The 26,156-nt window shown below is 47.5% G+C and overlaps 9 protein-coding genes across 9 annotated transcripts; 3 read left to right on the top strand and 6 right to left on the bottom strand.

Annotated features, from left to right (window-relative positions):
* Positions 1 to 159: 159 nt before the first annotated feature.
* On the bottom strand, positions 160 to 2,683 carry EPUS_05854 (uncharacterized protein; the record flags this gene model as incomplete). Its single annotated transcript, XM_007787915.1, has 3 exons — positions 160 to 1,433; positions 1,483 to 2,589; positions 2,647 to 2,683. The coding sequence occupies 3 exons, from the start codon at positions 2,681 to 2,683 to the stop codon at positions 160 to 162; spliced, it is 2,418 nt and encodes an 805-aa protein (XP_007786105.1).
* Positions 2,684 to 6,052: 3,369 nt separating this feature from the next.
* Positions 6,053 to 7,278, top strand: EPUS_05853 (uncharacterized protein; the record flags this gene model as incomplete). The annotated part of the gene is made up of 2 exons (XM_007787914.1): positions 6,053 to 6,426; positions 6,483 to 7,278. 2 exons carry the CDS (start codon positions 6,053 to 6,055, stop codon positions 7,276 to 7,278), a joined length of 1,170 nt encoding a protein of 389 aa, XP_007786104.1.
* Positions 7,279 to 7,417: 139 nt separating this feature from the next.
* EPUS_05852 (uncharacterized protein) lies at positions 7,418 to 8,684 on the bottom strand (the record flags this gene model as incomplete). The annotated part of the gene is made up of 4 exons (XM_007787913.1): positions 7,418 to 7,482; positions 7,577 to 7,777; positions 7,847 to 8,470; positions 8,594 to 8,684. 4 exons carry the CDS (start codon positions 8,682 to 8,684, stop codon positions 7,418 to 7,420), a joined length of 981 nt encoding a protein of 326 aa, XP_007786103.1.
* A 946-nt stretch (positions 8,685 to 9,630) lies between these two features.
* Positions 9,631 to 15,434, bottom strand: EPUS_05851 (uncharacterized protein; the record flags this gene model as incomplete). The annotated part of the gene is made up of 6 exons (XM_007787912.1): positions 9,631 to 13,925; positions 13,986 to 14,229; positions 14,282 to 14,572; positions 14,628 to 14,687; positions 14,737 to 14,959; positions 15,010 to 15,434. 6 exons carry the CDS (start codon positions 15,432 to 15,434, stop codon positions 9,631 to 9,633), a joined length of 5,538 nt encoding a protein of 1,845 aa, XP_007786102.1.
* A 449-nt stretch (positions 15,435 to 15,883) lies between these two features.
* EPUS_05850 (uncharacterized protein) lies at positions 15,884 to 18,819 on the top strand (the record flags this gene model as incomplete). Its single annotated transcript, XM_007787911.1, has 2 exons — positions 15,884 to 16,748; positions 17,915 to 18,819. 2 exons carry the CDS (start codon positions 15,884 to 15,886, stop codon positions 18,817 to 18,819), a joined length of 1,770 nt encoding a protein of 589 aa, XP_007786101.1.
* Positions 18,820 to 22,563: 3,744 nt separating this feature from the next.
* On the bottom strand, positions 22,564 to 23,445 carry EPUS_05849 (uncharacterized protein; the record flags this gene model as incomplete). Its single annotated transcript, XM_007787910.1, has 1 exon — positions 22,564 to 23,445. One exon carries the CDS (start codon positions 23,443 to 23,445, stop codon positions 22,564 to 22,566), a length of 882 nt encoding a protein of 293 aa, XP_007786100.1.
* Positions 23,446 to 23,504: 59 nt separating this feature from the next.
* EPUS_05848 (uncharacterized protein) lies at positions 23,505 to 23,864 on the bottom strand (the record flags this gene model as incomplete). The annotated part of the gene is made up of 1 exon (XM_007787909.1): positions 23,505 to 23,864. One exon carries the CDS (start codon positions 23,862 to 23,864, stop codon positions 23,505 to 23,507), a length of 360 nt encoding a protein of 119 aa, XP_007786099.1.
* Positions 23,865 to 24,291: 427 nt separating this feature from the next.
* EPUS_05847 (uncharacterized protein) lies at positions 24,292 to 24,817 on the top strand (the record flags this gene model as incomplete). The annotated part of the gene is made up of 3 exons (XM_007787908.1): positions 24,292 to 24,440; positions 24,494 to 24,594; positions 24,645 to 24,817. 3 exons carry the CDS (start codon positions 24,292 to 24,294, stop codon positions 24,815 to 24,817), a joined length of 423 nt encoding a protein of 140 aa, XP_007786098.1.
* A 251-nt stretch (positions 24,818 to 25,068) lies between these two features.
* Positions 25,069 to 25,959, bottom strand: EPUS_05846 (uncharacterized protein; the record flags this gene model as incomplete). Its single annotated transcript, XM_007787907.1, has 3 exons — positions 25,069 to 25,672; positions 25,720 to 25,737; positions 25,787 to 25,959. The coding sequence occupies 3 exons, from the start codon at positions 25,957 to 25,959 to the stop codon at positions 25,069 to 25,071; spliced, it is 795 nt and encodes a 264-aa protein (XP_007786097.1).
* Positions 25,960 to 26,156: the final 197 nt, after the last annotated feature.

The raw sequence follows: 26,156 nt of genomic DNA, 5'->3' as shown, positions 1-26,156 counted from the left end.
CCGAAGCCAAGCCATAACACCCTCCATGTACAACTTGAACAACGCATCAACGCATCAACGCATCAACGCATCAACATATCAACCTTGCAAATGAAAAGATCTCAACTAGAATGTACACAGCTATCTGGGCTATCTGGCTCTCTGGCTCTCTAGCTGTCTTCATCCTCTCCTGCCGCCAAATCTGAACCTCAACTCCTCATCGCTCTCGCTATCAGACGCGGCTTTGGTTCGGATTGTCCTCTGTTTCTTCGCGGTAACATGCGCTGCAGAGCTGGCTGCTCTTTTCCCTTTACTGCTGTTGACGCTAGCTTGACTCTGCTGCGTCCTGTCCGTCAATCGAGTCTGGCGCGGCCTGTCCACGTCGATCGACTCCACTATATCGGCAGCTTCTTGTTGGAGTCGGGTCATGGTTGGTGATGTAGAGTCTTCCGCCAATGGATGTGTCTGTGATTGGGTCTGTGTTTGAGTCTGCGACGAGACATTCCCGCCTCGGCCACTCTTGCGTCCGGAGTCGTTCTCTTTGTCCCGACTACTACTCCAATACGCCTCTCCAATCCCATAGTTCTTCCTCTTCACCTCCACCAGAGGCACAATCACACCTTGGGTTGGCCTCCTGGCGCTTCCATCGCCTTCTCCCTTCCTTCGAAATCTCTTGAAATTCTTCCTCCCATTCCATCGCTCGTTCCAGCGGTCACTTGCGTCCCCAATGGCTCGGTCGGCTCGTTTATTGCCTGTAGGAACTTCCATTTCCACAACCACGGCAAGCTTCTTCATTTCTTCCACGCTAATATCACCAAGGTTAGCTTCAAGAACCTCCTGATCCCTTCTTGCTGCCTCTTCTTCTGCCTCACGCCGTTCACGAGCAACTGCTCGAACATCCATCTCCTGTCTCGCTGGAGCCTTTCGCGCTTTCCGTTTATCCTGCTCCTCAGCATGATCCTGCGCTCCGGTCACATTCTTTCCTCTGTTTCCTTTATCGAACGCTAGCTTCCGCTTTTTCATAGCTACAGCCGCGGGGAGAAGTCCATCAACCATGGCGTCGTCGCTTGGAGACCTAGCCCTCTTGTGCCCACCACCACCACCACCACCACCAGCATGCCCATTGATCTGTGATGATTCATCCTCAACCGAGAACGGCGTTGTTGCTCTCTCCTGGGAGGGATGAGTTTGAGATCCGATGCTCTCATCAGGAGGCTCATATGGAGCTATAGCGTCCATATCAAACTCGTCATCGAACGCTTTGAACCGACTGATGGGCGCAGCGCGTATACGTGCACGTTTTTGGGGAGGAGCCTCCTGTTCAGGTGAGTGATTCAGCGTGGGTGGGGAAGCTTTAGGATTTCCTGCGCCTCCAACGTCGTTTGGACGTGATGCGGTTTGAGTCTCTTGTGGAACCGAAGTACTTGGAGGGTTTTTGGCTACCGTAGATGACGCTGGCAATTGATCAGCAATCCTGAATGACTCGGAGTTTGGACGACATACCCGCTATTAGCGGAGGCGCCCCTCTTTCACTCATAGTCTCGAACGGAACAGCTTTCCTCAATGACGCTGCATCATTGCCTAAAATGGCATCTAGAAAATCGGCTTGGTCAATGTACTTTTGATCAAGCTTCAATGCGACTTCATTGGCAAGCTCATCCCCCCACTGCAACCATTCTTTCTTTAAGGTTGGTTTGACCATGATGACACCTCCTTCATTCGTGGACTGGCTGAAACTACCAACCCCTTTTTCCCCTGCAGCATTTCGCATGTATGTGACGACGTCTTCTGCGGTGGTCTTGCCAGGTTCGAGGTTATACAAAAGACCTTTCCCATGACCTGTTGTGATTGCAGGTAATAGAGTCTCATATTGACCAGGCTCAAGAAAGACAAAGGTCCAACCCTCGAAGACATTTTCTCTTGTGGAGTCGGGCGAGTATGATTCAGGTGGCTTCTCTGTAGGCTCTCTTCCCTGCGGTGGCAGATGTGGCACCGGATCAGGCCACGCAGCATCAAAGTCCTGCTCCAAGGGTGACAAATTCTCGTCCTCCTCAAGATCATCTGGAGTGGCAGCAAAGACCAATGCATCAACATAGGAATGATCGACAATATGCTTTCCAGAGATCAATGCTTGAAGACCAGGCACTGTATTCCTCTTGGTAGCAACAACATGCGTTGTCTGGTTCGACACGAATGGCTGGATTGTTTTGATGTCGAGCGGCTCTAGTAGATCTCTTTTCACTCGCAATGGATCCGGGCTCTTTTTCTCCTTGCTCGTCAAGAAGAAACTCAAACACACAGGTTGCCATTTGATGGTCAAAATGTAAGGATATGCCCCCAGCTTCAAATGGTGCTGTAGACTCTTCAACTCTTGGCTTGCCCCCTTCAGCAGCTTGCCATCAACGTATGTCCCACTTCTGGAGTTTTCATCTGTCACAATAATCTTCGATCGGGTATGAAGCAGAGACCCATCACCTGGTTTGACTTTTTCGACCTCGATGACGCATTGCCTTCGCGACACGCCTTTGTGATCGATAGCCTGGAAGACTCCATCTTTCTTTACTCGTCCGAACAGATACCTCTGGCCTGGTCTCAGCCAGACTCGTTTTCCTGCAGGCACAATTTTTAGGGAGAAGCTCTAGCTGTCCACGGTGCAGGGAAAAGTACCTTGGAGAAACTCCCCGTCCGACTCGAGGGTCCACATGGTTTCGGCGATGACATTGCAATCGTCAGATAGATGTGTACATCCGGACCGAAGGTTCGTAAGGTTGGGAATCCTGTCGAGGTCACATTTTAGGCTGCCGCAAGTGATGAGGAATGGCTAGGTAACTATGAGATTGAGTTCGACTCCGACACCAAGTCTACGCGCTCCGCGGTGTCTAAGCTGCTACTCCCCGCACGGGAGCACGAGGGGGCATCAGTGTCACTTCTGTACCTATGTACAGTACCCCACAAAAAGTCTGAGTCGCAAAACGCGCTAAATGCTACCACGCGAATTTCACCACTCTATTCATTCGACTATTATGGCTCAACGAGAGCCTCTTAAGGCTATTTCTGGCAATCGAGGATATAATCAAGAGTTATCTATATGGGATCGAGCTCAGATTTCTGCATATAAGGCGCCGTGGGGTTGACAAATACGCAAATTGGTGGCAAGGTCTTTTGTACGCCAACAACTGTTGCTACTACCCTACAAAGAGAATGCCTGCGCAACGCAGGGCAATCGCGCCCGCGCTCTGGTCGACCCCCTGCATTATCAAGAGTTGATAAACGAAATATTCTACGTATTATACAAAGCAATCCGAAGATTACCTATGCCCTGCTTAAGTCCCAAGCTGGGGTCACTGTTCATTCAAATACCCTCTACAAATTACTTAAGAATGGGGGTATTACTAATTAGATAGCCAAAAAAAGGCCCTTGCTTACTCAGGAAGTGGTTACTAAACGATTTGCATAGGCAAAAGCGCATAAGAATTAGACTTGGGATTAATGGCGCAAGATAATATGGAGTGACAAATGTAGCCTTGAATTTCGTACACTACAACAGAAGTGGGATAAGGATATGGTACAACCCTATAAGAAAGGCAAGGATATCAGCGTCATGATATGGGGTGTAATTTATAAAGATGGTCGTTCAGATATAGTTATAATAGATTGAGATCCTGATTTAGAGAAGTCCGGATACACTACCAACTCCTATCTCGCAATTCTTAATGACTAATTACCTTGAACATGGCAACCTGGTATAACGTTTATACAGGAATAATGCCCTTATTTATACTGCCAAAAAGATTAAGAAATAGTTTGAAGATGAGGGCATATCAGTGATAGATTGGCCGCCCTATAGTCCTGATTTGAATCTAATTGAACACCTTTGGGCGCAACTCAAGCAGTAGATTCAGGAGCATTATCCTGAACTTAATCAAATGAGCAAAAGTGAGGAGGATTATCAAAGCTTATTTCGAGCTATTCGCGAGGGTTAGGAGGCAATTAGTCAAGAAGCTATTAACGAGTTAATCAAGAGTATGGATACCAGGGTGAATTACGTACTTGCAGCAAAAGGATGGTACACTAGATACTAAATACACATTTCCTAATTAGGAAATTAGTATAGCTTCAAAGAGCATAACCAAATGAACAGTGTCCTTGAGTTTCATAGGATTTCAATGGGTTTTCCATAGTAGGTAGTAATTTGTATGAGAAGAGGGAGGAGGCAGTGGTGGGGCACAATGCGGGGTTGAACTCAGACTTTATGTGAAGATCCCAATTGAGGTGAGTTACAAAGGGTGTAAGCTGTCAAATGGTTTAAAAGCACCACTAAGAGGAGATTTCAGGCCCTTTAAATATGATAGAAGCTGCTCCATTAGCTAATGACCTCTCACGCTCGAAAAGAACGCGATTTAAAAGCTGAAAAGCCCTTAACAATTGAGCTTAAAGTTGTAACCGCAGCCATTGAACTTTTTTGGTGTTCCATCCCAAATGTCAAGCTTTTTGCTAAGAAAATAAGGTTTACCTGGCAGAGTTTGGTTGGTTCATAATAATTTAAGGTTAATAGCACTATTTTAGCACTGACCAATCAGAAAATTGGCGCATTTTACGCCAGGTTGGAGGATAATACAATTGGATAATCTTAGGACTTGTTGAACCTCTTCTGCTAGCGTAAATTCCGCAGCTCCTGCGCCGAGGCTGGTTTCTCGACCAATACCAAAATCTCTCATTCATCCTCGATGGTGGCTCAAAGGCCCTGTGATACGATTTAGCGGTTGGACGCCAACAAATCAAGAGAACAGTGAGGCAGGAGTCAGACAAACCAACTATCTCTCCCCGCGGCGTCGTCAGCATACCTCCGCAGGCCAACATCTCCTTGTCCTTCGCGACGCTCTCTCTGGCCCGGAGCAAGCATAAGCCCGGTGTTGTCATTCATCCTCAAAAATGGATGGATCTCATGGGTACGTCTATTGAGCATGCGTCCGTCTGAATCACTACCAAAATGACTTACAATTAGGGATAGTATGCACTGACCAAACCCTCGATCACATATACCTCCGTGCCTGCCGGAGAAGTTGAACACGACCGTGGCGCCACGACTTAATTTTGGGTCGACGGCAACAGTATAGATCCATCGTCCAAACGGTTCACACAACAGTGGAAAAGGGTCGGCTGGCCGGTCGGGGCTTTGGGCTCGGCCATGATGGCCACCACTGCTTTTCTTCCCAACCTGACTATCCTGATATGGGTCTCATCCATGTTGAAGTTCAAAGAGGAAATTGCTCAAGTATTCGCTGGTGACTGTCATCATGCGGAGCAGATCAACACCTGGGCATATTTTGGTATTAATGCCGTGAGCATTATGCTCCTGAGTGGAAGCAATTACTGCATGCAGATTCTCTTAGCGCCTACTCGGAAAGAAATTGACACCGCTCATGTGAGAAGGAAGTGGGTCGATGTTGGCGTCCCAAGTGTACGGAACCTCAAGAATGTTGCGACGTGGAAGTTAGTGATGTGGTGGTAGCTAGGTCTGAGTTCCCTACCGTTACATCTCCTATACAATTCGGTTGCCTTCCTGTCTCTCTCAACGAACGAGTACAACATAGTCTTTGCCACCAAAGAATTTGTGGAGGGTGGACCATAATCTACCCACAACAAGACCAGGTTTCCAGATCTCGAGAGCATCTAGAATCGAGCGAGAACATAGGATCGGCTTGAACGAGCTGAGTGCATCAATGCGTATGCCACTGAGTTTCTCAGTACTAGGAGGAAACTGGTGGCTGTGGTCATAGAGAACACAAAAAGTGAAAACCAGTCGGTCAAGCGAGTTGTGCCAGAACATTTCTGGATAAATATGGACACGCCTAATAGTTTTAACCCTTACAACTGGATATGCTATGCTGAAGACAGTATATCACGCTACGGCTATGAACTTTCAGATTTTAGATATTATTTTCACTGCTCTGCCCTCTTGCCCAAGGTCAGAGCCAATGCTGAACGCTGGCATTCATATGGATGGGATATCGACTATTGCCTGAGCGAGCAAGTCGCTGGGAAGTGTTGCGTGAATTTTAGTTAATTCATCATGATCGTTGTGATGGTATGCAATGTGGGAAAAGCCCTACTCATGTTCCTCATCACTTTTGTTCTCAAAGACAAACCTTTGATCACAATTGGGGATGCCATTGATTCATTCTTGAACGACAGCGATCAGACTACCAGAGGCTTGTGCTTGAGCAGCAAGAAGAGCATCAAGGCTGGCAAGTTTCCCCAATATGGCTTCGAAATGGTTAAGGATTATGATGCGGCCCTGGTTTGCTGCTATGAGGCGATGAGCATTCAGCTGAAGAATGAGGGATTCTCAAAAGACTGGAAAGCAGACCCGGTCAAGTATAGATCAAGCGTTGAGAGATGGTTCAGTGCGGTCACTCCGGCAAGATGGTATTCATGCCTAGCTTTGTACGTTATTGATTTCACTCATCTCCCTTCTTAACTTCTAAAGCTAACCTTCACAGATATTTTTGCTGCATGCTCACAGTCACTATCCTCCTTGTTATCGGCGTCAATACGGCAAACTACAACAATAACGGTGTTGCTAGATCAGCTCTTGAATTCATTAACCTAGGCATCGGCGCTGTTACCCCGGACACCCTGATCAGCGGGTGGCACTTAGCCTCCATCGGTGGCACCACAATCATAGCCAGCGTGCTGATCAGCAACATCCCGCAAATGATTTTGTCATTCCTCTACCTCCTCTTCAACGGCGTTTTTACCAGCATGCTCCTTGCCACCGAATGGTCCGACTTCGCGCACAAACGTAAACCCCTACGCGTCTCGGACCCCATAAAAGGCCAGCGATCAACCTACTTCCTCCAGCTGCCTTATCGCTACGCCGTGCCTCTCCTCATCCTCTCCGGCATCCTCCACTGGTCCGTCAGCCAGTCTATCTTCCTCGCCCAGGTTGCAACCTATTCCAAAGATGGTGACCTGGTGGACAACGCTGCGATATCAACATGTGGCTACTCCCCCAGCGTTGTCGCACTGACCATGATCATCGGAACCTGTCTGGCATTTTTCATGGTGCTCCTGAGTGTCCGGCGGTATAAGCGCGGGATACCGCTGGCGGGGAGCTGCAGTGCGGCGATATCAGCTGCTTGTTATGGACGCGAGGATGTCGACTCGGCGGCACCGCTGCAATGGGGTGTTACTTCGCCAGAGGGAGAGGAGATTGGTCATTGCGCTTTTTCGGATAAGGAGGTCAGGATGCCGGTAGAAGGGAGGCTATATGCTGGGGCGATGAAGATGGATTGACCTTACGTGTTCGGTAGATATCAGCATTATACCCGCCATTTACGATTGATGGATTTCTTGAAACCAAATAATATTAACGTAGGGACCATAGTGGCGCACCAAAACTGGTCGCGGTAACATCACACCAAGATCCCCGATTCTAATGGCAATACCGAAAATCTATCGTGGTCGTGTTGAAATGCTTCTCATGTAAACTATCCACACCTGTTCTTTGTGCAACGTGATGTCAGCAGTATTAGTGTAGGAGAGTTAATTGCTTTGAGGAACGGGTGCATTTGATGCATGACGACTCTGATACGACAGCCATCAAATCTCTCTGAGCCACCCTTCAAGACGTTAAAGAGCCCGTCGCTGTTGTCGGCCAGATCTTGCCAGGCGTCTTCGTACATCTGTAAATAGTCGCCAAAGCTGTCGGGGGTCTTCCCGATGTAGTCTCCAGCGGTGGCAAGTGCCAGTGGTAGACCGTCGAGTCGTTTCGCCAATTTCGTCGCATTACCATCTGGATCCGGTGACCCACACCGTTAGATACGAGTACCAGCATTTACATGAGAGCAGCTTAAATACTGACCTCCTCGCGTTTCCCGACTCGACCGCGTCGCTAGAATCGCCAGGCTTTGGTCCAGATCGTCAAATTTCTTCAGCCGCACTTGTTTCGCAAACGTGAGGCGAGCAGATCGAGTCGTGATTAGGATCGACCCCTGTGTGGAGTAAGGAAAGTAAGTACGGATGTCATACCCTGTGCTGCTTCGAAGTCCGGGAAGCTGCGGGTCGTCGTAATTGTCATACACCACCAGCCATGTCTTGTTCTCCGGTCGCGACAGCCACTGTCGCACGGTTCGAACCGCCTGCTCTTCGTCTATCTTTCCCACCGCCTCTCCTCGCCCGTCCTCCCCGTGAAATCGTCGCACGAGTGCGACGTACGCCGCTTTCAGTGTAGTCTCACAGTTTGCGTTCAGCCAGATTACCGCAGAATAGCTCGGGTGACAGCGCTTCGCGAAGTGCAGACTCAGCTGTGTCTTGCCCATGCCGCCGAGTCCCGAGATGGCCACCACGTTCTGTGTGGGGTTCACCGGGGACAGCCATTCTTGGATCTGCGCAAGCTCTTGCTCTCGTCCGACGAAGAGTCGCCCGTCAATCTGCGGCGCGCCGTCCAGGTTCAGCCCAAGCTTGTAGCTTGGAGGTGCGGGTGGGGCTGTCGCGGAACAAGCATATATTAGCCATTTGCAGCTGAAGCATCAGAGCCGATGTGTAACATTAGTCTTTCCCTCTGCTAACCTCGGACTGTCCGGAGGAAGGTTGAGTTGACTCAACGTACCAGGCAGCGGATGATGATGATTCGTCGTGATATTGTCACCTTGATGCCAATAACTGTTATCGCCAACACTCACACCTTTCGCGGTGGCCATTAGCTTCATCAACCAGCCAGAAAAGCATTCTCTTTGTGATTTATAGACAGATCTCAATCCATATCGAAGGCTGTCTTTGCCATGGCGCCTGTGATGGGCGCCTGCTTGGCCACACCGCCGCCCGTAGGGCGGAAGATGAACAGAGAGACCCCCATTGAATCTACACTCTCATCCCGTTCGAAATCGGTATGATTATAGCCTAATCTCCGCAGAAATTGCCAGTTGTGGAATGGAAAATGTCCCTGATCGCTGTGTTCAATGTGAACGAGTCGAGCGATCACCATGTCGAGTTCGTGTAGATTGCAGTTCTTTATGTAGTCCCTTGACTGAGGATCCAAGTATAGTCTCGCTTGCACTATAGAGAGGACGTTGAGAGGACTGGTAGAAGGTACGCTTAGAAGGTTCGCTTCAAAGGCACTTGTCATGGAAGGTCTTCAATATACCAGAACTGCTAAATATTTTCGGCTTCACAATATTATTAGGATACTTATGAAAAGGTATCAGTGGCTTCCCACGGGCGAGGGGAAGATCGGGCTCGCTTCGAGGGTGGCGAGCTGTCTCCCTCAGTCTCACTGTCGCCCTCAGCGAAAACATCAAAGACCCAATCGCTACCACGGCCGTCGGCCCGATCTGATCCGCTTAGGCTGCTGGGCTCAATTCTCAATTTGGTACAATAGGACAGCCATGAAATGACTCATAAGCACCACCAAGAGGAGATTTCAGGTTCATTGGATACCGTTGGAGCTGCTTCATTAGCAGAGGACCTCCCCCGCCCGAATAGCGCGAATTCAGAGCCGAAAAGCCCTTGGGTCCATGCTTCGTCTGAATACCGAAGGGCGCACTGCAAAAACAGATAGACTGATCTTAATTTGTTTCTTTGACATGAAAACAACATTTTTTGGCTCCGTAAGTGTGAGAGGACTGTGTCAAATGATCATGGCGTTGTCTACTGACTGATCTGGACATCCGCTCCTCGTCGGTTAAGAAAGATTTTCATCACTTGCTCACCACTTTCGGAGTTCCCTGCGGCTGCCTTGACCACCTCTTCAGTGATGTGGATATCTGCTCCTCGTCGGTCAAGCAGGAGTGCTATCACTTCCTTATCAAAGTGTTCTGCTGTTGTTGATAGTAGCTCTTCAGTGATCTGGACATCTGCGCCTCGTCGGTCAAGAAGGAGCGTCATCACTTCCTTACCACTCCGGTAGTTCTCTGCAGCGGCCTTGACGACCTCTTCACTGATGTGGACATCTGCTCCTCGTCGGTCAAGAAGGAGCGTCATCACTTCCTTACCACTCCGGTAGTTCTCTGCAGCGGCCTTGACGACCTCTTCACTGATGTGGACATCTGCTCCTCGTCGGTCAAGCAGGAGTGCTATCACTTCCTTATCAAAGTGTTCTGCTGTTGTTGATAGTAGCTCTTCAGTGATCTGGACATCTGCGCCTCGTCGGTCAAGAAGGAGCGTCATCACTTCCTTACCACTCCGGTAGTTCTCTGCAGCGGCCTTGACGACCTCTTCACTGATGTGGACATCTGCTCCTCGTCGGTCAAGAAGGAGCGTCATCACTTCCTTACCACTCCGGTAGTTCTCTGCAGCGGCCTTGACGACCTCTTCACTGATGTGGACATCTGCTCCTCGTCGGTCAAGAAGGAGCGTCATCACTTCCTTACCACTCCGGTAGTTCTCTGCAGCGGCCTTGACGACCTCTTCACTGATGTGGACATCTGCTCCTCGTCGGTCAAGAAGGACTCTCATCACTTCTACCCCAGGCCAGGAGTTCTTTGCAGCGGCCTTGACAACCTCTTCGGTGATGCGGACGTCTGCTCGTCGTAGGTCAAAGAGGACTCTCATCACTTCTACCCCAGGCCAGGAGTTCTTTGCAGCGGCCTTGACAACCTCTTCGGTGATGCGGACGTCTGCTCGTCGTAGGTCAAAGAGGACTCTCATCACTTCTACCCCAGGCCAGGAGTTCTTTGCAGCGGCCTTGACAACCTCTTCAGTGATGTGGATATCTACTCCTTGTCGGTCAAGTAGGAGTGCCATCACTTCCACCCCAGTCCAGGAGTTCTTTGCAGCGGCCTTGACAACCTCTTCAGTGATGTGGATATCTGCTCCTTGTCGGTCAAGTAGTAGTGCCATCACTTCCTTATCAAAGTGTTCTGCTGTAGTTGATAGTAGCTCTTCAGTGATCTGGACATCTGCTCCTCGTTGGTCAAGAAGGACTCTCATCACTTCCTTACCACTCCGGTAGTTCCCCGCAGCGGCCTTGACTACCTCTTCAGTGACGTGGATATCTGCTCCTTGTCGGTCAAGTAGTAGTGCCATCACTTCCTTATCAAAGTGTTCTGCTGTAGTTGATAGTAGCTCTTCAGTGATCTGGACATCTGCTCCTCGTTGGTCAAGAAGGACTCTCATCACTTCCTTACCACTCCGGTAGTTCCCCGCAGCGGCCTTGACTACCTCTTCAGTGACGTGGATATCTGCTCCCCGTCGGTCAAGAAGGAGCGTCATCACTTCCTCATCAAAGCCTTGTGCTATCGTTGATAGTAGCTCTTCACTGATCTGGACATCTGCTCCTCGTCGGTCAAGAAGGAGTGTCATCACTTCATTACCACTCCAGTCGTTCCCTGCAGCGGCCTTGACTACCTCTTCAGTGATGTGGATATCTGCTCCTCGTAGGTCAAGAAGGAGTGCCATCACTTCCACCCCAGTCCAGGAGTTCTTTGCAGCGGCCTTGACCACCTCTTCACTGATGTGGACATCTGCTCCTCGTCGGTCTAGCAGGAGAGTCATCACTTCCTCATCAAAGTGTTGTGCTATCGCTGATAGTAGCTCTTCAGTGATCTGGACATCTGCTCCTCGTCGGTTAAGCAGGAGCGTCGTCACTTCCTTACCACTCCAGTTGTTCCATGCAGCGGCCTTGACGACCTCTTCAGTGATCTGAACGTCTGCTTCTCGTCGGTCAAGAAGGACTCTCATCACTTCCTTACCATCCCCGGAGTTCCCTGCAGCGGCCTTGACCACCTCTTCAGTGATGTGGACATCTGCTCCTCGTCGGTTAAGCAGGAGCGTCGTCACTTCCTTACCACTCCAGTTGTTCCATGCAGCGGCCTTGACGACCTCTTCAGTGATCTGAACGTCTGCTTCTCGTCGGTCAAGAAGGACTCTCATCACTTCCTTACCATCCCCGGAGTTCCCTGCAGCGGCCTTGACCACCTCTTCAGTGATGTGGACATCTGCTCCTCGTCGGTCAAGAAGGAGTGTCATCACTTCCTTACCACTCTCGTAGTTCCCTGAAGCTGCCTTCACCACCTCTTCACTGATCTGGACGTCTGCTCCTCGCCGGTCAAGAAGGAGTGTCATCACTTCTCTACCACTTCCGGAGTTCCCCGCAGCTGCCTTCACCACCTCTTCATTGATCTGGACGTCTGCTCCTCGTCGGTCAAGAAGGAGTGTCATCATACTATGATGGTGACTTGCTGCAATGGCTTCAACCACAGCACCTGTTACTGCTAATTTCATGCCTTTTTCATGTTTCAGCATGACTTTAAGCACAGCTCCTTTTTGGCGTGCGGCTTTTAATAAACAATTTCTTTCGAAGTTACCACTAACGCCACATCTCTCTTTATTCAATAGTAACTCCACGAGCCATCCAATGTCGAAAGAAATCGCCACTTCACTGATCCGAGAAGGCGATTCAAAAACCTCAGAGGGGTTCCTAAAATCCACGCCCCGGTGTATTCTCATCCAAAGTTTTGCCTTAGGACTATTAGGAGGAATGATGTCATTGAGAAAGTCCTGAAGAGGAGGGTAGCAGTTGATGTCGGCCGCTGTCTCAATATGGGAAAACCAGTAGCTAGCGGCATATCGAAGCAGTGGATATTCTTGTAGGAGCTCATTCACATCCCACGAGGGACATCCAAACTCTTCGAGAGACAGGTATGTCATAGAGATATGTGCCAGAAACAGTCGAGGTTTAACGCCAATGTAGTTTTGAAGAGGATCCTCACGCTGGAAATAGTCTTTGACGGACTGATGGATGAGGTATACCCTGCCTTTATTGATGTCTAACAAAGTGCCAAATACTTTGTGGACCTCATCTGATACCAGACATGGCCTATCCTTGAGACATTGCTCGTAGCTCGTGTACTTCTCTGTCAGTTTGATGGCCATGGCGTCTTCCAGTTCTTTGAGGTCCAGAGGGTGCCGTGCGTAAACTACCCACGCCAGGAGACGAGCGTTGTCTCGATCTCTCTGAATTATGCCGTGTACTAGGCGATGGTATAAATCATACAGATCTTGAGGGCTATTTTTGATTGTTTCTTCGATCTTCCTAGGAGTAGGCACGTCTATTGATTTAATTTTCCTGATGACCACATGAAGCCAGAGGAACGTATTGTCAGCCTGCATGAGCAGTTGGTCTGTAATACTTTGTCTCATATCATCTCTGAAGCTCTTTCCCAAAGACGAGACCCGAGAGTTAATAAAGACGTCGAGGTCATGGGCATTGCAGCGAAGAATCCTGTGCATTGACTGTTCCCACAAGTCCAATATGACCTTTTGTGGTCTGGACGTGCAGAGCAATTTCAGGAGTGGACTTCCTGCTTCGGCTCTGCGGCTGAATTCCTCGGTTAATTTAGGGATGAGTTCATCCATTCCCTCTTGGTAAACATCAAGGCCGTCGATGACACAATAAATCCGAGTGTACGTGTCATCTCGCAGCATACTCTCGAATATATGCCATAATGAGTAGAATGGTGCTGAGAAGAAGCGATCTCGGTCTTCGCACTCCGAGTGAAGGATTCGAAATAGGCGCAGCTGATGCTCACAGAGCTGAATAATGAGTGCTCGGAGTACAGAGTTCGCGTTACGTGAAGCCTCGTCGTTCCAGATGTTGCAGAAATAGTAGATAACCTTACGGGCAGGCAACGGTTTCTGCAATATTTCGCTCTCGAGGTGTCCCAAGACGAAATTTGACAGTACTGATTTGCCGCGACCAGGCGGAGCAGTCACCAGAAGACTTTCTGACTTGCTTGAGTCCCGCCATGAGATGAAGTCCTCCATGCACAGACTTCGTTGAGGCGGGCTCTCGTTCCCAACTTCAGGATTATGTTCGACAGCTTTTTCTTGAACCAGCCACTCTAGAGTTCCTTTCTCCGGTTTAGCAAGTGTGGATGTCCTGAACCACGTGTAAGGTGGCATATTGAAATTACTCCACAAACGCTCCTGTTCTGGCGTCAAGTCTGAGAACCAGAAGTTAGTGGCGACATTCAACACATTCTCTGTGGCTACTAACTACGTACTATTCTTTGCAAACCGTCTGCCGACCTCCCGTTTTGCCTCAGCGACAAGTGTTTTGAGTTTCCCCTTCACGATGCTATATTCATCTTGGCTCCTGCTTTCGTATTTTACCAGTCCCGAGTGGTCCATGTTGAGAGGAATGTTATTTTCATCAGCTGGCGCAGTCAGGCCCGTGCTTGTCGCGGACTTCTGCGTGACCATAAACGTCCTTGGACCTGTTTTGGTCAGGGTTCCATCCCGTTGGATCTATAGGATGCTTATTAGCATTCCGTTTTACTAGCCTGGCGACGTATCTTACTTGTATGGTTGGACTGCGTTTTCGCTCGAAGAACGATATTACTTGGTACTGACCCTTACAACACTTGGAGAATTGGTCAGAGATTCTCTTCAAGAACGGAGAGGGTTCGGAATCGTCGTCAACTACGAGATCCCGTATCAGCACATGGTTCGGCTGGCCTTGTACGATGCTGTTCAACTGTTCGTTCCGCAATCCAAGATTTGGGACACCGAAGAGAAGCAATCCGTAGCAAGCTCTGCAGAGATCGAGGTTTTGCGGGTCGTCGGATCTATTGCGCGCAAGAACTAGCGCCTGCAATGGGGTGAGAGTTGATCATCTGACGGTCCTGATTTGTGAACAGACTTACCTCCTTGATCAGCAAACCTCCTAGGCTGTGGCCGATGAGTATGATAGGACGGCGATCTGCCTGCCGCAGAGTGAGCCGCATAGCCATAACATTCTCGGATCCCACATACAGTGCCCGCACGAAAAGCCTTAATTGACTCCAGAAAGCGGCTTCCTAGGTCCTCAATTGAATCTCTGGAGTCACTACCTTGAAGTGAGGTATCGTAGCCATATAGTAGCACTCGAATGTTGGGCACGTCATCGGGGAGGTAGTCTCGAAGCCAAAGGTCATTGCTGCTGGATGACTTCCAGGAACCGATAGCGTGACTTCCAAGGCCGGGGACGGCAATCACGCTATAAGATGAGTGAGCGATGTGCGATTCTGATCGACTGGGTACGCCTACTCGACATCTGTACCCCCGCGACCTTCATAGAGCGGCGTGATACCATGGAATTTGACATCGAAACGGTATGGGAGACTACTCCGCGCTTGGTGTAGCTTTCTGATCACCTCGTTCGCTGGGATTGAAGTACGGAAAGTGGCTGTTGCACAGGCCATCTTCTGGTCTCTTCGAACGAGGGAGTGTTGCATTATGGTGATTGAGTCCTCCTTCAAACCTGGATCCCGTTCGACAACAGACTTCAGGTCGTGTTCAAGGGCTTCACGCGACTTATCGATCGGAACCTCGTCGATACGCAGCGTCAAAAATCGTTTGGGTGTCGATACCGTTCTTTTTGGTGGGCGCCAGAAGAGTGCGTAGCAGCAAATCGTAATTACCAGGGTGGCTAGGGCGCCTGTGAGGTGTTTGCCCCAGTTTAGCTGGTCCATGCCTCCGATCACACCTGGCCTTTCTAGCAGCGGTGACGCCTGGTCGGCGAAAGAAAACGGAATTGAAGATAGCGTGCTCGGTCGTCCAAAGTCGCAGTATGCTAACACAGGACCACAGCTGGCGGCTGGGAGTCGACAGCTGCTTTATTATGTGACGTTTAAAATCAGGCGGAAGTGGGCGGCTCTGGGGAGGGACCAGTGTCGGCAAGGCTGACACCAAGTCGTGGCGATTCCTAATTAGTCGATTTGTAAGTCTCAGCGAACTAGGCGGCAGCGAACAAAATGATCGCACTGCCCCTCAAACATCTTCAGCTGAGCAAGATCGATAAGTCAAGAACTTGCAAGTCTGTTGTAGACCCTCCGATGTTCTCGTAGTCTGGGAAAAGGAATAGTACTATAGGTGCGCATCTCTCCGCGCTAAGGTGTCTCGCTAATCTGATGCAGCATAGATGGCTGCTTCCGAAGCGCACCCCCTAATGGAACCACCATTTCCAGCCACGCATCAGCTCAACGCAGAATTGGATACTCCTCCACACGGATCGGCCCACGGAGTTTCAACGCCATATTTACCAGGATATCCCCGTATATCACTCCAGAACCGATGTGGAGCGCTGGACTTTCTCGAGAAAGAATACTGCTCGGCGGACCTGGATCGGATGGCGGGCAGGCTCTGGTGGATGTCAAAACAGGACAGCGCGAATATTTCCCCATTCCATCGACAACTCGTGAAAAGGCGAAGCATCATCGTGACCGAGGATCCAAAATTACATCTAGTATGGATCTACGATCGAATTTTCGTGAAGCCGCTCCCCCGATATCTCACGTCATACGCGTTTTGGCGAGACTATCTGGGAAACGATGCGGACGTTACAGCTCGGAGTCGTTATATTCATATTCGCAAAGCAGCTTTGGGCTATCTCAGGACGTACTTCTATCTCGTCAGATCTGAATCTGACTTCTACATTGCTCAAGATCCTAGTCTGCACCTCGTCCCCATAGGCATCACCTGGGAGCAGTTCTGCAACTTTACGACCGACCTGGCCAAGATACCCGACCGGGACGTCTCCAGACGTTACGCCTACGGCGAGATCAGACTGACTAGACTCAATTTCTACGCCCCGCTCCTCCTCAGGAAGTCACACTTCCAACGCGTCGAGTATCAGTACAGGGAATATTTTGCCCGCTTTTACGGTCCAGTCTTATTTATCATCGGAATTACATCAATTGTTTTGAGTGGACTACAGGTTGCCGTTGCCGTTGAAGAGGCTGATCCTTTGCTGAATGGTCGAGTGCTACTGGTCGTTGCTCTTTGGTGTAGCGTAACGATGATACTATACTTCTGTGCTGTTCTTATCTTTTTGTTTTCTCTTTTTATCTGCAAGTTTGTGAAGGAGTGGAGGTACGCTATCCGAGACCGCCTCCGACTCCTAGAAGAGGGACGAAGGGAATCGTCTTAGTGATGGATTGCACACTATAGAGCTGGACGGAACGTCTTGGGAGAGTACTATTCGAAAGAAGCGTCGGGATATCTGCGTCTGCACCCTTCTCCAGCGTAGTATCGACGTGAACTTGATACGCGTTTGCGTACGCTGCGTCAACGCTCTTGATAGCAAAGATAAAGTCGTACAGGGCCTTGTTATCCTGTATCTCCGCTAGCTTCAATTTTTCTGCCTCTGCGAATTTCGTCTCCCATTGCTGTCCATCCGTCGAGCGTCTGCGCTCTAACGTCGGGTACTTGGCGAGCCACCCCACTTGGCGAGCCAATTTCGCGTTTTGATCAATTGCACACCCACAACTTTCGAACCCCCACAACTCCGTCAATATTGCTCTAAATCGACTCGGACATGGAGCATTCGATTCAGCAGGCCTCAAATGACGTGGATCTAGGCCTATTTGGCTCAATTCGCAAGGCTGCGAGCTATTATGGGGTCCCAAAGTCGACCGTGGCCCATCGACGCGCCGGACGACCCTCCCAGGCCGAAACCGATCGCATTTCACAGCGCCTGTCAAAATAAGAGGAAAAGGTGTTTATTCAGTACTTTCGAGACCTACAGAGACAGCATCTATGCCCCAATTACCCTCAAATTCGTCGAATGATCGTCAAATTGCTGCAAAGTAAAGGGGATCGAAATCAGCTTGGAAAACACTACATTTCGCGCTTCATTTCTCGACACCCAGAGCTTAAAACAAGCCGAAATCGACGTATGAACATTAAGAGACTATCGGCCTTGGATCCAACCATTGTTCAATGTTTTTTCGATGAATTTGAGCGCCTGCGCAGCGAATATGGGGTGGAATTGGAAGATATCTACAATATGGATGAAACAGGCTTCCAATTGAGTCACACTACATCAAATTACGTTGTTTTTGATCCTTCTATGGTCGTCCAGTGGCCCCTATTTCGGATAATACACAGTGGGTCTCTATCATTGAGTGTATGGGGATTGATCAAGCTATTAAGCCCTATCTTATCTTCACAGACAAAGCTCCTGAGGAGCATATGTTTCCACAGAATAAAGAGCTACCAGACGTTATCTGGGCTTTCTCTCCCAAAGGATGGACTGATGAAGAGCTAGCTACTGATTGGCTACATCGAATATTCGTCCCACAGACAGCAAGGAAGGGCAAGCATTCAATTTTGATACTTGACAACCACAAAAGCTATACCACAGGCGAATTTCAGTACTACTGCCTTGAAAACAACATCCATCCTCTCTATTTACCTTCCCACGCTACCCACAAGCTCCAACCACTCGATGTGGATCCTTTTTCGCCTCTTACGACTGCGTACGGCCGCGCCGTTGAAGAATACACTCCCACAGGCATTGCCACGCTGAATCGAAGCGTTTTTTCGCTTCTGTACGTTCAAGCCCGACAGACAGCATTCACACAAAGGAACATACGCGCAGGATGGAAAAGAGCTGGCATTTGGCCCATAAATAGACAAAAGCTGTTGGATGACCCTGAAATCAAGAATTTCGGCCGTACAACGCCTGAATATCAGCCTGCGCCCGTCAAAGAGGGTCCTAATCATCTTCATTCTACGCCAAAGAAGGCCAATGAAATTCGAGAGCTTCAAGCAACAATTGAGGCCAAGGTCACTCCTCGTACACGGCGCTCCGTACGTAAGCTCAGCCACGCAGCTTTGCAAGAGCACGCCGGCGCTCAATTGCTTCAAAACGAGCTCAACGACGTACGGCGACAGCTACATCATCAAGAGCTTAAAAAGCGCTCAAAGCGCATGGCCAAAGAGAACGTGCAGCGTTCGTGGAACCTCGAACAGGTCAAGGCAGCCCGGGAAGGAAGGCCGCCCTCCCGCGTGCAAATTACGCGCCGCACAGAGAATTCCTTGCGCATAGTGATACTTTCTGACAAGCTTGAGTAATAGAAATAGCTACTATTGCATCTACGTCCCAATTAGACAATCGTGCGTCGTTTGTAAAGCCGTACAATTGCTATGTACAGTGGGTGGGAATTGGCTCGCCAAGTGGGGTGGCTCGCCAAGTGGTACCCGACGTTAGTCAAAAGAAAAGTGTGGTAGGACCAACACTTTCTGTGGCGCTTTCGGGGTCAAAACCATTGCCCACTTCTAGCTTCCCCAGGAAAGGACCTCAGAAAGGGACCCAAGAAAGAGGAAGACCTTAGAAAAACGTGCGATGCGACTTTCGATTGGTTGCTGATTGAAGGGTAATGACAGAAGTGGGCGATGGCTTTGACCCTGAAAGCGCCACAGGAAATGTAGGTCCCATGAAAATTATCACATAGTTTTTGGATTAGGTTCTATTGACTTCTAAGCTGATCTACTGTTTCAAACCCTTGTATTACTAAATTATTCATAAGGTCCACAGGGAAATGGCACTTTTCATCGCGAAAAGTCATGCTGGTCTCGCCGACCACGGAATAGATAGGCTCCTACGAAAGATCTCCTCTGCTTTGAGAAAAGAGACGTAGTCAAGGCAAATTCAAAGACAATGCTGGGATATTAATGCTAAATGTTAAAACATCTTTATTCCTAATCTGTGTCAATCTAACCCTGATCTAGCAAAGAGAAAGCAGTTGTGAACGGTAGCCGCGTGATTCTTGAAGTGCATAATACCTTAAAGGGCCTCCTCACATTGCGGGTGAGGACAAGGTATGGGCTCATTCGAAGCCAAAAACCGAAGATGTTGACGCTTAATATACTCTCGTGCTTTCCGGGGCCGGCTGAAGTAGAAAGTTCGCGATTTATAAGGTAACCCAGCGTTCCTAAGACAGAAAAGGCATTAGGTACTTGTGCAGATCATCAGGAATTAACTTGAAAGCGGCCTTGTGTCTGCCTGCTGCACTTTCTCTACCGTCTCCTCTAAAATTCCCTAATCACGACAGGGTTTTAATCTCTTCTGATATAGTGTTTCTTGTACTTAGTAAAAAGTAATTATAGCTTTAATTATATAGATATGGCGGTCAAGGCTAGCTTTCTTTGTAAGATCTAAGGGTTTATTATATAACATCTGAGCAATATATCTTTGTTCTTTTAAGTTATATTCTATTATTTCTGGTGTCTAGCTATTCTTATTTAGGTTAAGTAGTAAAAGATCTAGCTATTTATTAATATCTTAAGTCTTAATTTCTTTAAAGAATTACTTCTAAGATTCTTATAAAGCTGATTTTTAGAGCCTAGTCTTTTAATAGTGTAAATTAGCTTTAGTTATCTAATATATCTTATATATCTTTATTCTCTTTGAATTCTAAATTATATTAAATTTAGTACAAATATTCTTTAAGAGGCTATCTTACAGCTGCTAAGCTCTTATTATATCTAGATAAGTCTTAAGCGCATTAAGATTAGAGACGCTAAGCTTAGTTAGAGTATATAAATTAATATAATAGCTTATATAACTTATAGCTTTAATAAGTATATTAGCAAAAGGACACTTAAGAAAAGCGACTTAAATGTTATACTATACTTATTTGTTTAAATAAGCCTAGAAAATTTTGGTATTCTTATAGTTTATAACTTGCTATAGTATAGCTAAAGTTGTTACTTCTAAAGAGAGTATTAGCACTTATTTATTTAAATTAGTCTTTTAAAGAAATAAGATTAAGGATATATTATTTACTTTATTATTAGCACTTTATTAAATATTATATAGGCTTAAAATCTGTATAAATCCTATTGCTAAATCTAACTACTAAAGATAATAAAGATATATATAATAATAAAGAGCCTTACTTAAAGATGTTTAAATACTATTAGTACTAGAAACTGCTTAACAAAAGATAAGAGTTTAGAGAATAAAGCTTTTTTATTATAACTATAAACTTTAGTAAGGAAGGCAAACCCTAGTTTAAAAGATATCCCTAACTAATCTGATATTAGATTCAAAGGCATTAACATCAAGTACTAAAACGATTATAAGTAAGATAGGGTTAAATATAAGATTATTAACTTTAGAAAAGACAAAGATTTTGCTATATATTTGCTTAGTATTAATAGGTTTATAAAGGAGGGAGAGAGTCTAGCTTATTGCTTAAGCTTCCTTTGATATCCTTTAGTATACTTGATATTAATTTCTATAGCTAAAAGATCCTGAATTCTATTAGGATTAGGAAGTAAGAACAATATAATATCATTATAATAAAGTGTCTTAGCTTGTTTGCTATCTTAATTATAATCTATAATATTGTCTTCTTCTTCTTCCTCCTTATCTTCTTTATCCTTGCTAATATAGTAACCTTTGTCCTTTTTTTTATTCTTTAGTACGTATATTAATACCCCTAGCTAAGTTGCGGTGTATACAGAAATAAGTATTAGAAAGGGAACTTATAGCTGTTGACGGCTATCTAGGAAAGTAGCGGTGTCTATAATCTAGTAGTAGTGAAGAATCAAGAAAACATTATTAATATTTATTACCAGTTTCTCTTACATTATGAGATCAAGATTATATGATTGTCGAAGGTCTTCGTTAATGTACTGCGGCCTGTCAGCCTAGATTCTTTCCTTGAAATAGCAGGGTACGTACGTTATTGATATCTGCAGCTATCTTCGCATGCAAGCTTCGGCCGACACACCGCTAGTAGAGCATACGCCAAACCCTTCAGTATTTGTGGAGTGTACTTTTCTTCCGTACCTTGTATTAGTTTAATATTCATTTCCAGAACGTCATGATGTCCTCTTTGGAGCAGCGCTAGAGAAAGGCTAGGGGATCTTTATTCATCAACTTATAGAACCTAGAACTAATTAGCTCACTGATAAGGTAATGTCATCGATTAAGAGAAACTTACTTTTTCTATTGTTTTTTTATCCCTTTAATGTTGTTCTTAGTAGAGATGGCATGATGCTTTTTGACGGTCCCTTTCTCGGCCAACTGCTGCCGGTGCCGACGGTAGTACTCAGCTGTCAGCGAACAAGAATCTTGATCTTTCTGCACGCCCATCCTGCAGTCTTATCAGTCTGCGTGCCACCTCGGAGATCAAAGAGGGCAAGAACAGAGTGGAGGTATAATGAAGAGGTAAATGGATCAGATGGAGAGCCGTGTGTAAAGCTGTACAAAGCGGCTCCGAGCGGTGGTCGTCGAGGGAACCTGTTGTGGAGGGTGAATACAATGAGCAGAGGCCATCGCGTCTTTATAGTTGAGAGGAACTCCATGACTACTAGCGACGCCGCTGACAAGGTGCGAGCACAGCGCATCGAAGGGAGCGGTTTCTGGCGGTCGGGAAACCAGGAGCTCAGAAAAGGGAAAGGTGGGGTGTTTTTCAAGGGTGTGAAGTTGGTAAAATTAGACTGGGTGACAAAAAAGGTGATAGCACATCACATGACCCGCGGTGCAACAGACGCCGAAAGCGGCGTCAAAGACTGCCTCAAACAGCGTCTTATGTCCCGGAATCTAGAGTTGACACGTAGTACTGTACTACGTAAGTTGCTGACTGGCTAACTAAATACTTGGTACAGTACAACGGCTGCCTTGGCAACGTCTTGACGACCTCGTGTCTGCGGGGTGCACAGACGACACATGTAACGTACACTACCACTTAGCGGGCCACCCCACTTACCGGGCCAATTTGCACACACTTTACGCAGTACTTTACCACTCCATAGGCCACATTACCATGACTTAATTGGGCCAAAAATTGAAGCTGGAGATACTTCCTATTTGAGCCTATCTGAGAGAATTCTGATGCGTAGCGAATCCTCCGAACGGTGCGTAATTTGCACTCTAGAGGGCGCCCTGCCCTCTTTGGCAGCCCTGACCTCCTCAAGATTCCACGAACGCTGCACCCTCTCTTTTACCATGCGTTTTGAGCGCTTTTGGACCTCTTGATGGTGTAGTTGCTTTCGTACGTTGTTGAGCTCATTTTGAAGCAATTGAGCGCCAGCATGCTCTTGAATAGCTGCGTGGCTGAGCTTGCGTACAGAGCGTTGAGTTCGAGGAGTAACTTTGGCCTCAATTTGCGCTTGAAGCTCTCGAATTTCATCCAGCTTCTTCGGAGTGCTATAGAGATGGTTAGGACCCTCTTTAATAGGCGCAGGTTGATACTCAGGCGTTGTGCGGCCAAAATTTTGAATTTCAGGATCCTCTAGCAATTTTTGCTTATTTATTGGCCAAATGCCGGCTCTTCTCCATCCTGCGCGAATATTTCGCTCAGTAAATGCCTCCTGACGAGCCCGTACGTAAAGTACCGTAAACATACTTCGATTGAGTACTGCTATGCCGGTTGGAGCGTATTCTTCGACTGCGCGGCTGTACGCACTTGAAAGTGGCGAAAATGGACCTACATCAAGAGGTTGAAGTTTGTGGGTAGCGTGCGCTGGCAAATAGAGAGGGTGGATGTTGTTTTCGAGGCAATAATACTGAAATTCGCCAGTAATATGACTCTTTTGGCTATCAAGTATCAGAATAATATGCTTGCTATTTGACGCAATTAGAACGAATATTCGACGCAGCCAATCAACAGCTAGCTCTTCGTCAGTCCATCCCTTAGGAGAAAAGGCCCATATAATGTCAGGAAGCTCCTCATGCTCTGGAAACATATGATGTTCAGGATTCTTGCCAGTAAAGATAAGATAGGGCTTAATAGCCTTTTCTGTATTTATAAGGTATCAATGCTCAGATCATAGGCAGTCAAGTTGATGCTTTCGAAGACCTCCCTTAGGGTGAGTGTCTTCCCATCTCTGAACAGCACAACCTCTTCCGGACATTTCTTCATCTTACTCTTGATAAAGCGCAAAAGATGTTTCTGATTCATACATGCCGAATGATGGACGTGAGTGTCAACTTTTCGGACATTGTAGAAGTCCCGATGGGGTACTTTCTTGGTTTCAGCGACCTCTTCGTACTCATTCAGCAAAGAATACAGATTATACCTTCCTTCCAGATATTGTAGCCTCCGATATGCAAAGCTCTTTGCCGGACCGTCTGAGGATATGTCATGGATGATTTCCAAGTCCATGTAAAAGTCCCGAAGGGTAGGTACATGCACTATCGGTGTGGCACCTTCACTCGCTTGGGGGTCCGAGAGGGGCGGCCAGCGCGTCGATAGGCCACTGTTGATTTCGGCACATTGTAGTACTCCGCAGCCTTGCGAACTGAGCTAAATAGCCCTAAATCAACGTTATTTGACGCATTCTGAATCAAATGCTCCTTATGCGAGTCCATTTGGAGCTATATTGGTGGAGCTATAGCTGTTCGAAATATGAGGATGCCTGCGCGTTGGTGTGCAGAAATTGGCCCGGTAAGTGGGGTGGCCCGGTAAGTGGTAGTGTACGTTAATACATACATAACATTTTCTTCTTTTAGAGCACTCAAGATCTTCCACCGTTCCCTTCAAACCTTGAATCCGAACATCAAAACGGCTCACCAGATTTGAATGCAACAGAATGGCATCCGAAGGGAAAGATACTGGGGTTGACACCAAGCCAATCTCGCCGATTGAACGACGCAATTCACTAGAAAAGCACCTCCAGCATAGACCCGATCCTCAAGACCTCAAGAACCGACATATCCTCCTCGACACCAATGCCGCCCCGTGAGCATTGGGATGATATTTGCATATAGACATTACTGACCTCGAGACACTAGTTCTCTTCAAGCAGCACAGCAAGAGCTCGAGCGGCAGCAGAACACAGATAGTCTGAAGAGGCATCTCGAGAAGAGGCCTGATCGCGACGAACTAGTCGAGCGTAGGACAATTTGATCATACCGTTCCTATTCATAGCTTACGGAGAGGCAGGAAACATCCTCCCTGATTCAACCGCTGCGCCCGCTCTACAAGCAAATCAACGATCGCTGGAGAAGCACATGCGCGCTGACTCACTTGAGCAAAAGATACAGCACAGGCCCAAGCCGGAAGAGCTTGTCAAGGAGGGCATCTTAGAAGAGAACGAAAACCCATTGAAGGATTAGCTACTCTTCAAAGTGTGCGAAAATGTTTATTCTACCATGATCTCAAAAGGTGCTAGCCAGCGGTGCACCCTATACTTTCCTCCCCGCTGGTTTATTAGGTCTGGTCTTTCTCTATATCAATAACTCATCATTGACTGCAATCTGGCAACAGATTTTGATCTGCAGTTCTAGCAAACAAGGCCGAACGTGTCTAGGCATCTTAGCACATCTCCCATACACTTGCGCATCAATTGTTACCTTGACACATGCTCCTAGCCTTCCACCTCCCCTACGGGTCTCGAAGTATCCATCCCTGGATTCCAGCCTTTAGGACGCTCCTTGCCTCGAACAGTCATTGAGTACACTGCATTCTCCACCTTCTCTACAGACGTTCTGGTGGTACTCATCTTCTGCTCAATGTTTCTACCCACACCATAACTGCCGCTTACATCGAGTGCCTCCAAGTTCGTTCTCAGATCTTGCAGCCCAGTCAGAATGTTGCCTCCCCCACCTGTTCTAGAAGCTGGTAACTCTCCATTTGTGGCCATCTGCGTTATCGCATACTTCATCAGCTCACCAGTCATGTCGAAGAGGCCCAGAACGTAGTCATCCTCTGGGAGAAGAATGTTCTCGGATATAAGCTTCGCAGCCTCTGACGGCGACAGAATGCTTTGGGTTTCGAGATAATGCCGGAAAAGGACAGCTTCCATAAACTCTTGGATGCCAGGCGATATCTGACGCTGGTATCGATATGCATTGATCCCTTTCAGGTCAGGCGCAACCGACACGAACCGTTCATGAATGGTAGATGTATGCTGTGAATACTCTTTGCTTTTGATGATTGGTGTTGGAATCTTCTCACCCAAGTTGCGTATTCTTGCAATGGAATTAGCTCCCAACAACACTTTGAACGGCGGCCTTACCGCTGCAGAGCGAAGATACTAGGTTTATCAATCAGAGTGCCCAGAATACAACAATATATCTTCTTACATCTTCTTGCTAGAAGCCGTAATGTCTCTGGAGGCTTTGATGATCTTTTCCCGCCTATCATGGTGCTCGTCAAGCTCTGCACGGAAATTCTCAAACATGGGTATGTAAGGCGAGTCCACATCTGTCCTGCCCTGCGGCTTTGGCCCATCTCTGTATCTTTTCACACCCGCCATCTGCGTTCTTGATTGCCAGGTTACCAAAATTCAAAGGCAATTAGGGAACTGCTTTTGAGGGGAGTGAAACAAAAGGAAGTTCACTGCGTGTTACATACTAGTATGTCACCTTAGCTAGCGATGAGCGCCAATGCAAGCTTAAATTAAGCCCTGGACCACAATAGCCTGCGAACCATTCTCGGAACTATTCGGGGTCA

This window comes from Endocarpon pusillum (genome assembly GCF_000464535.1).
Source record: "Endocarpon pusillum Z07020 unplaced genomic scaffold C706125, whole genome shotgun sequence".
Classification (NCBI taxonomy): Eukaryota; Fungi; Ascomycota; class Eurotiomycetes; order Verrucariales; family Verrucariaceae; genus Endocarpon; species Endocarpon pusillum.
This window is presented reverse-complemented; position numbering and strand designations above follow the sequence as displayed.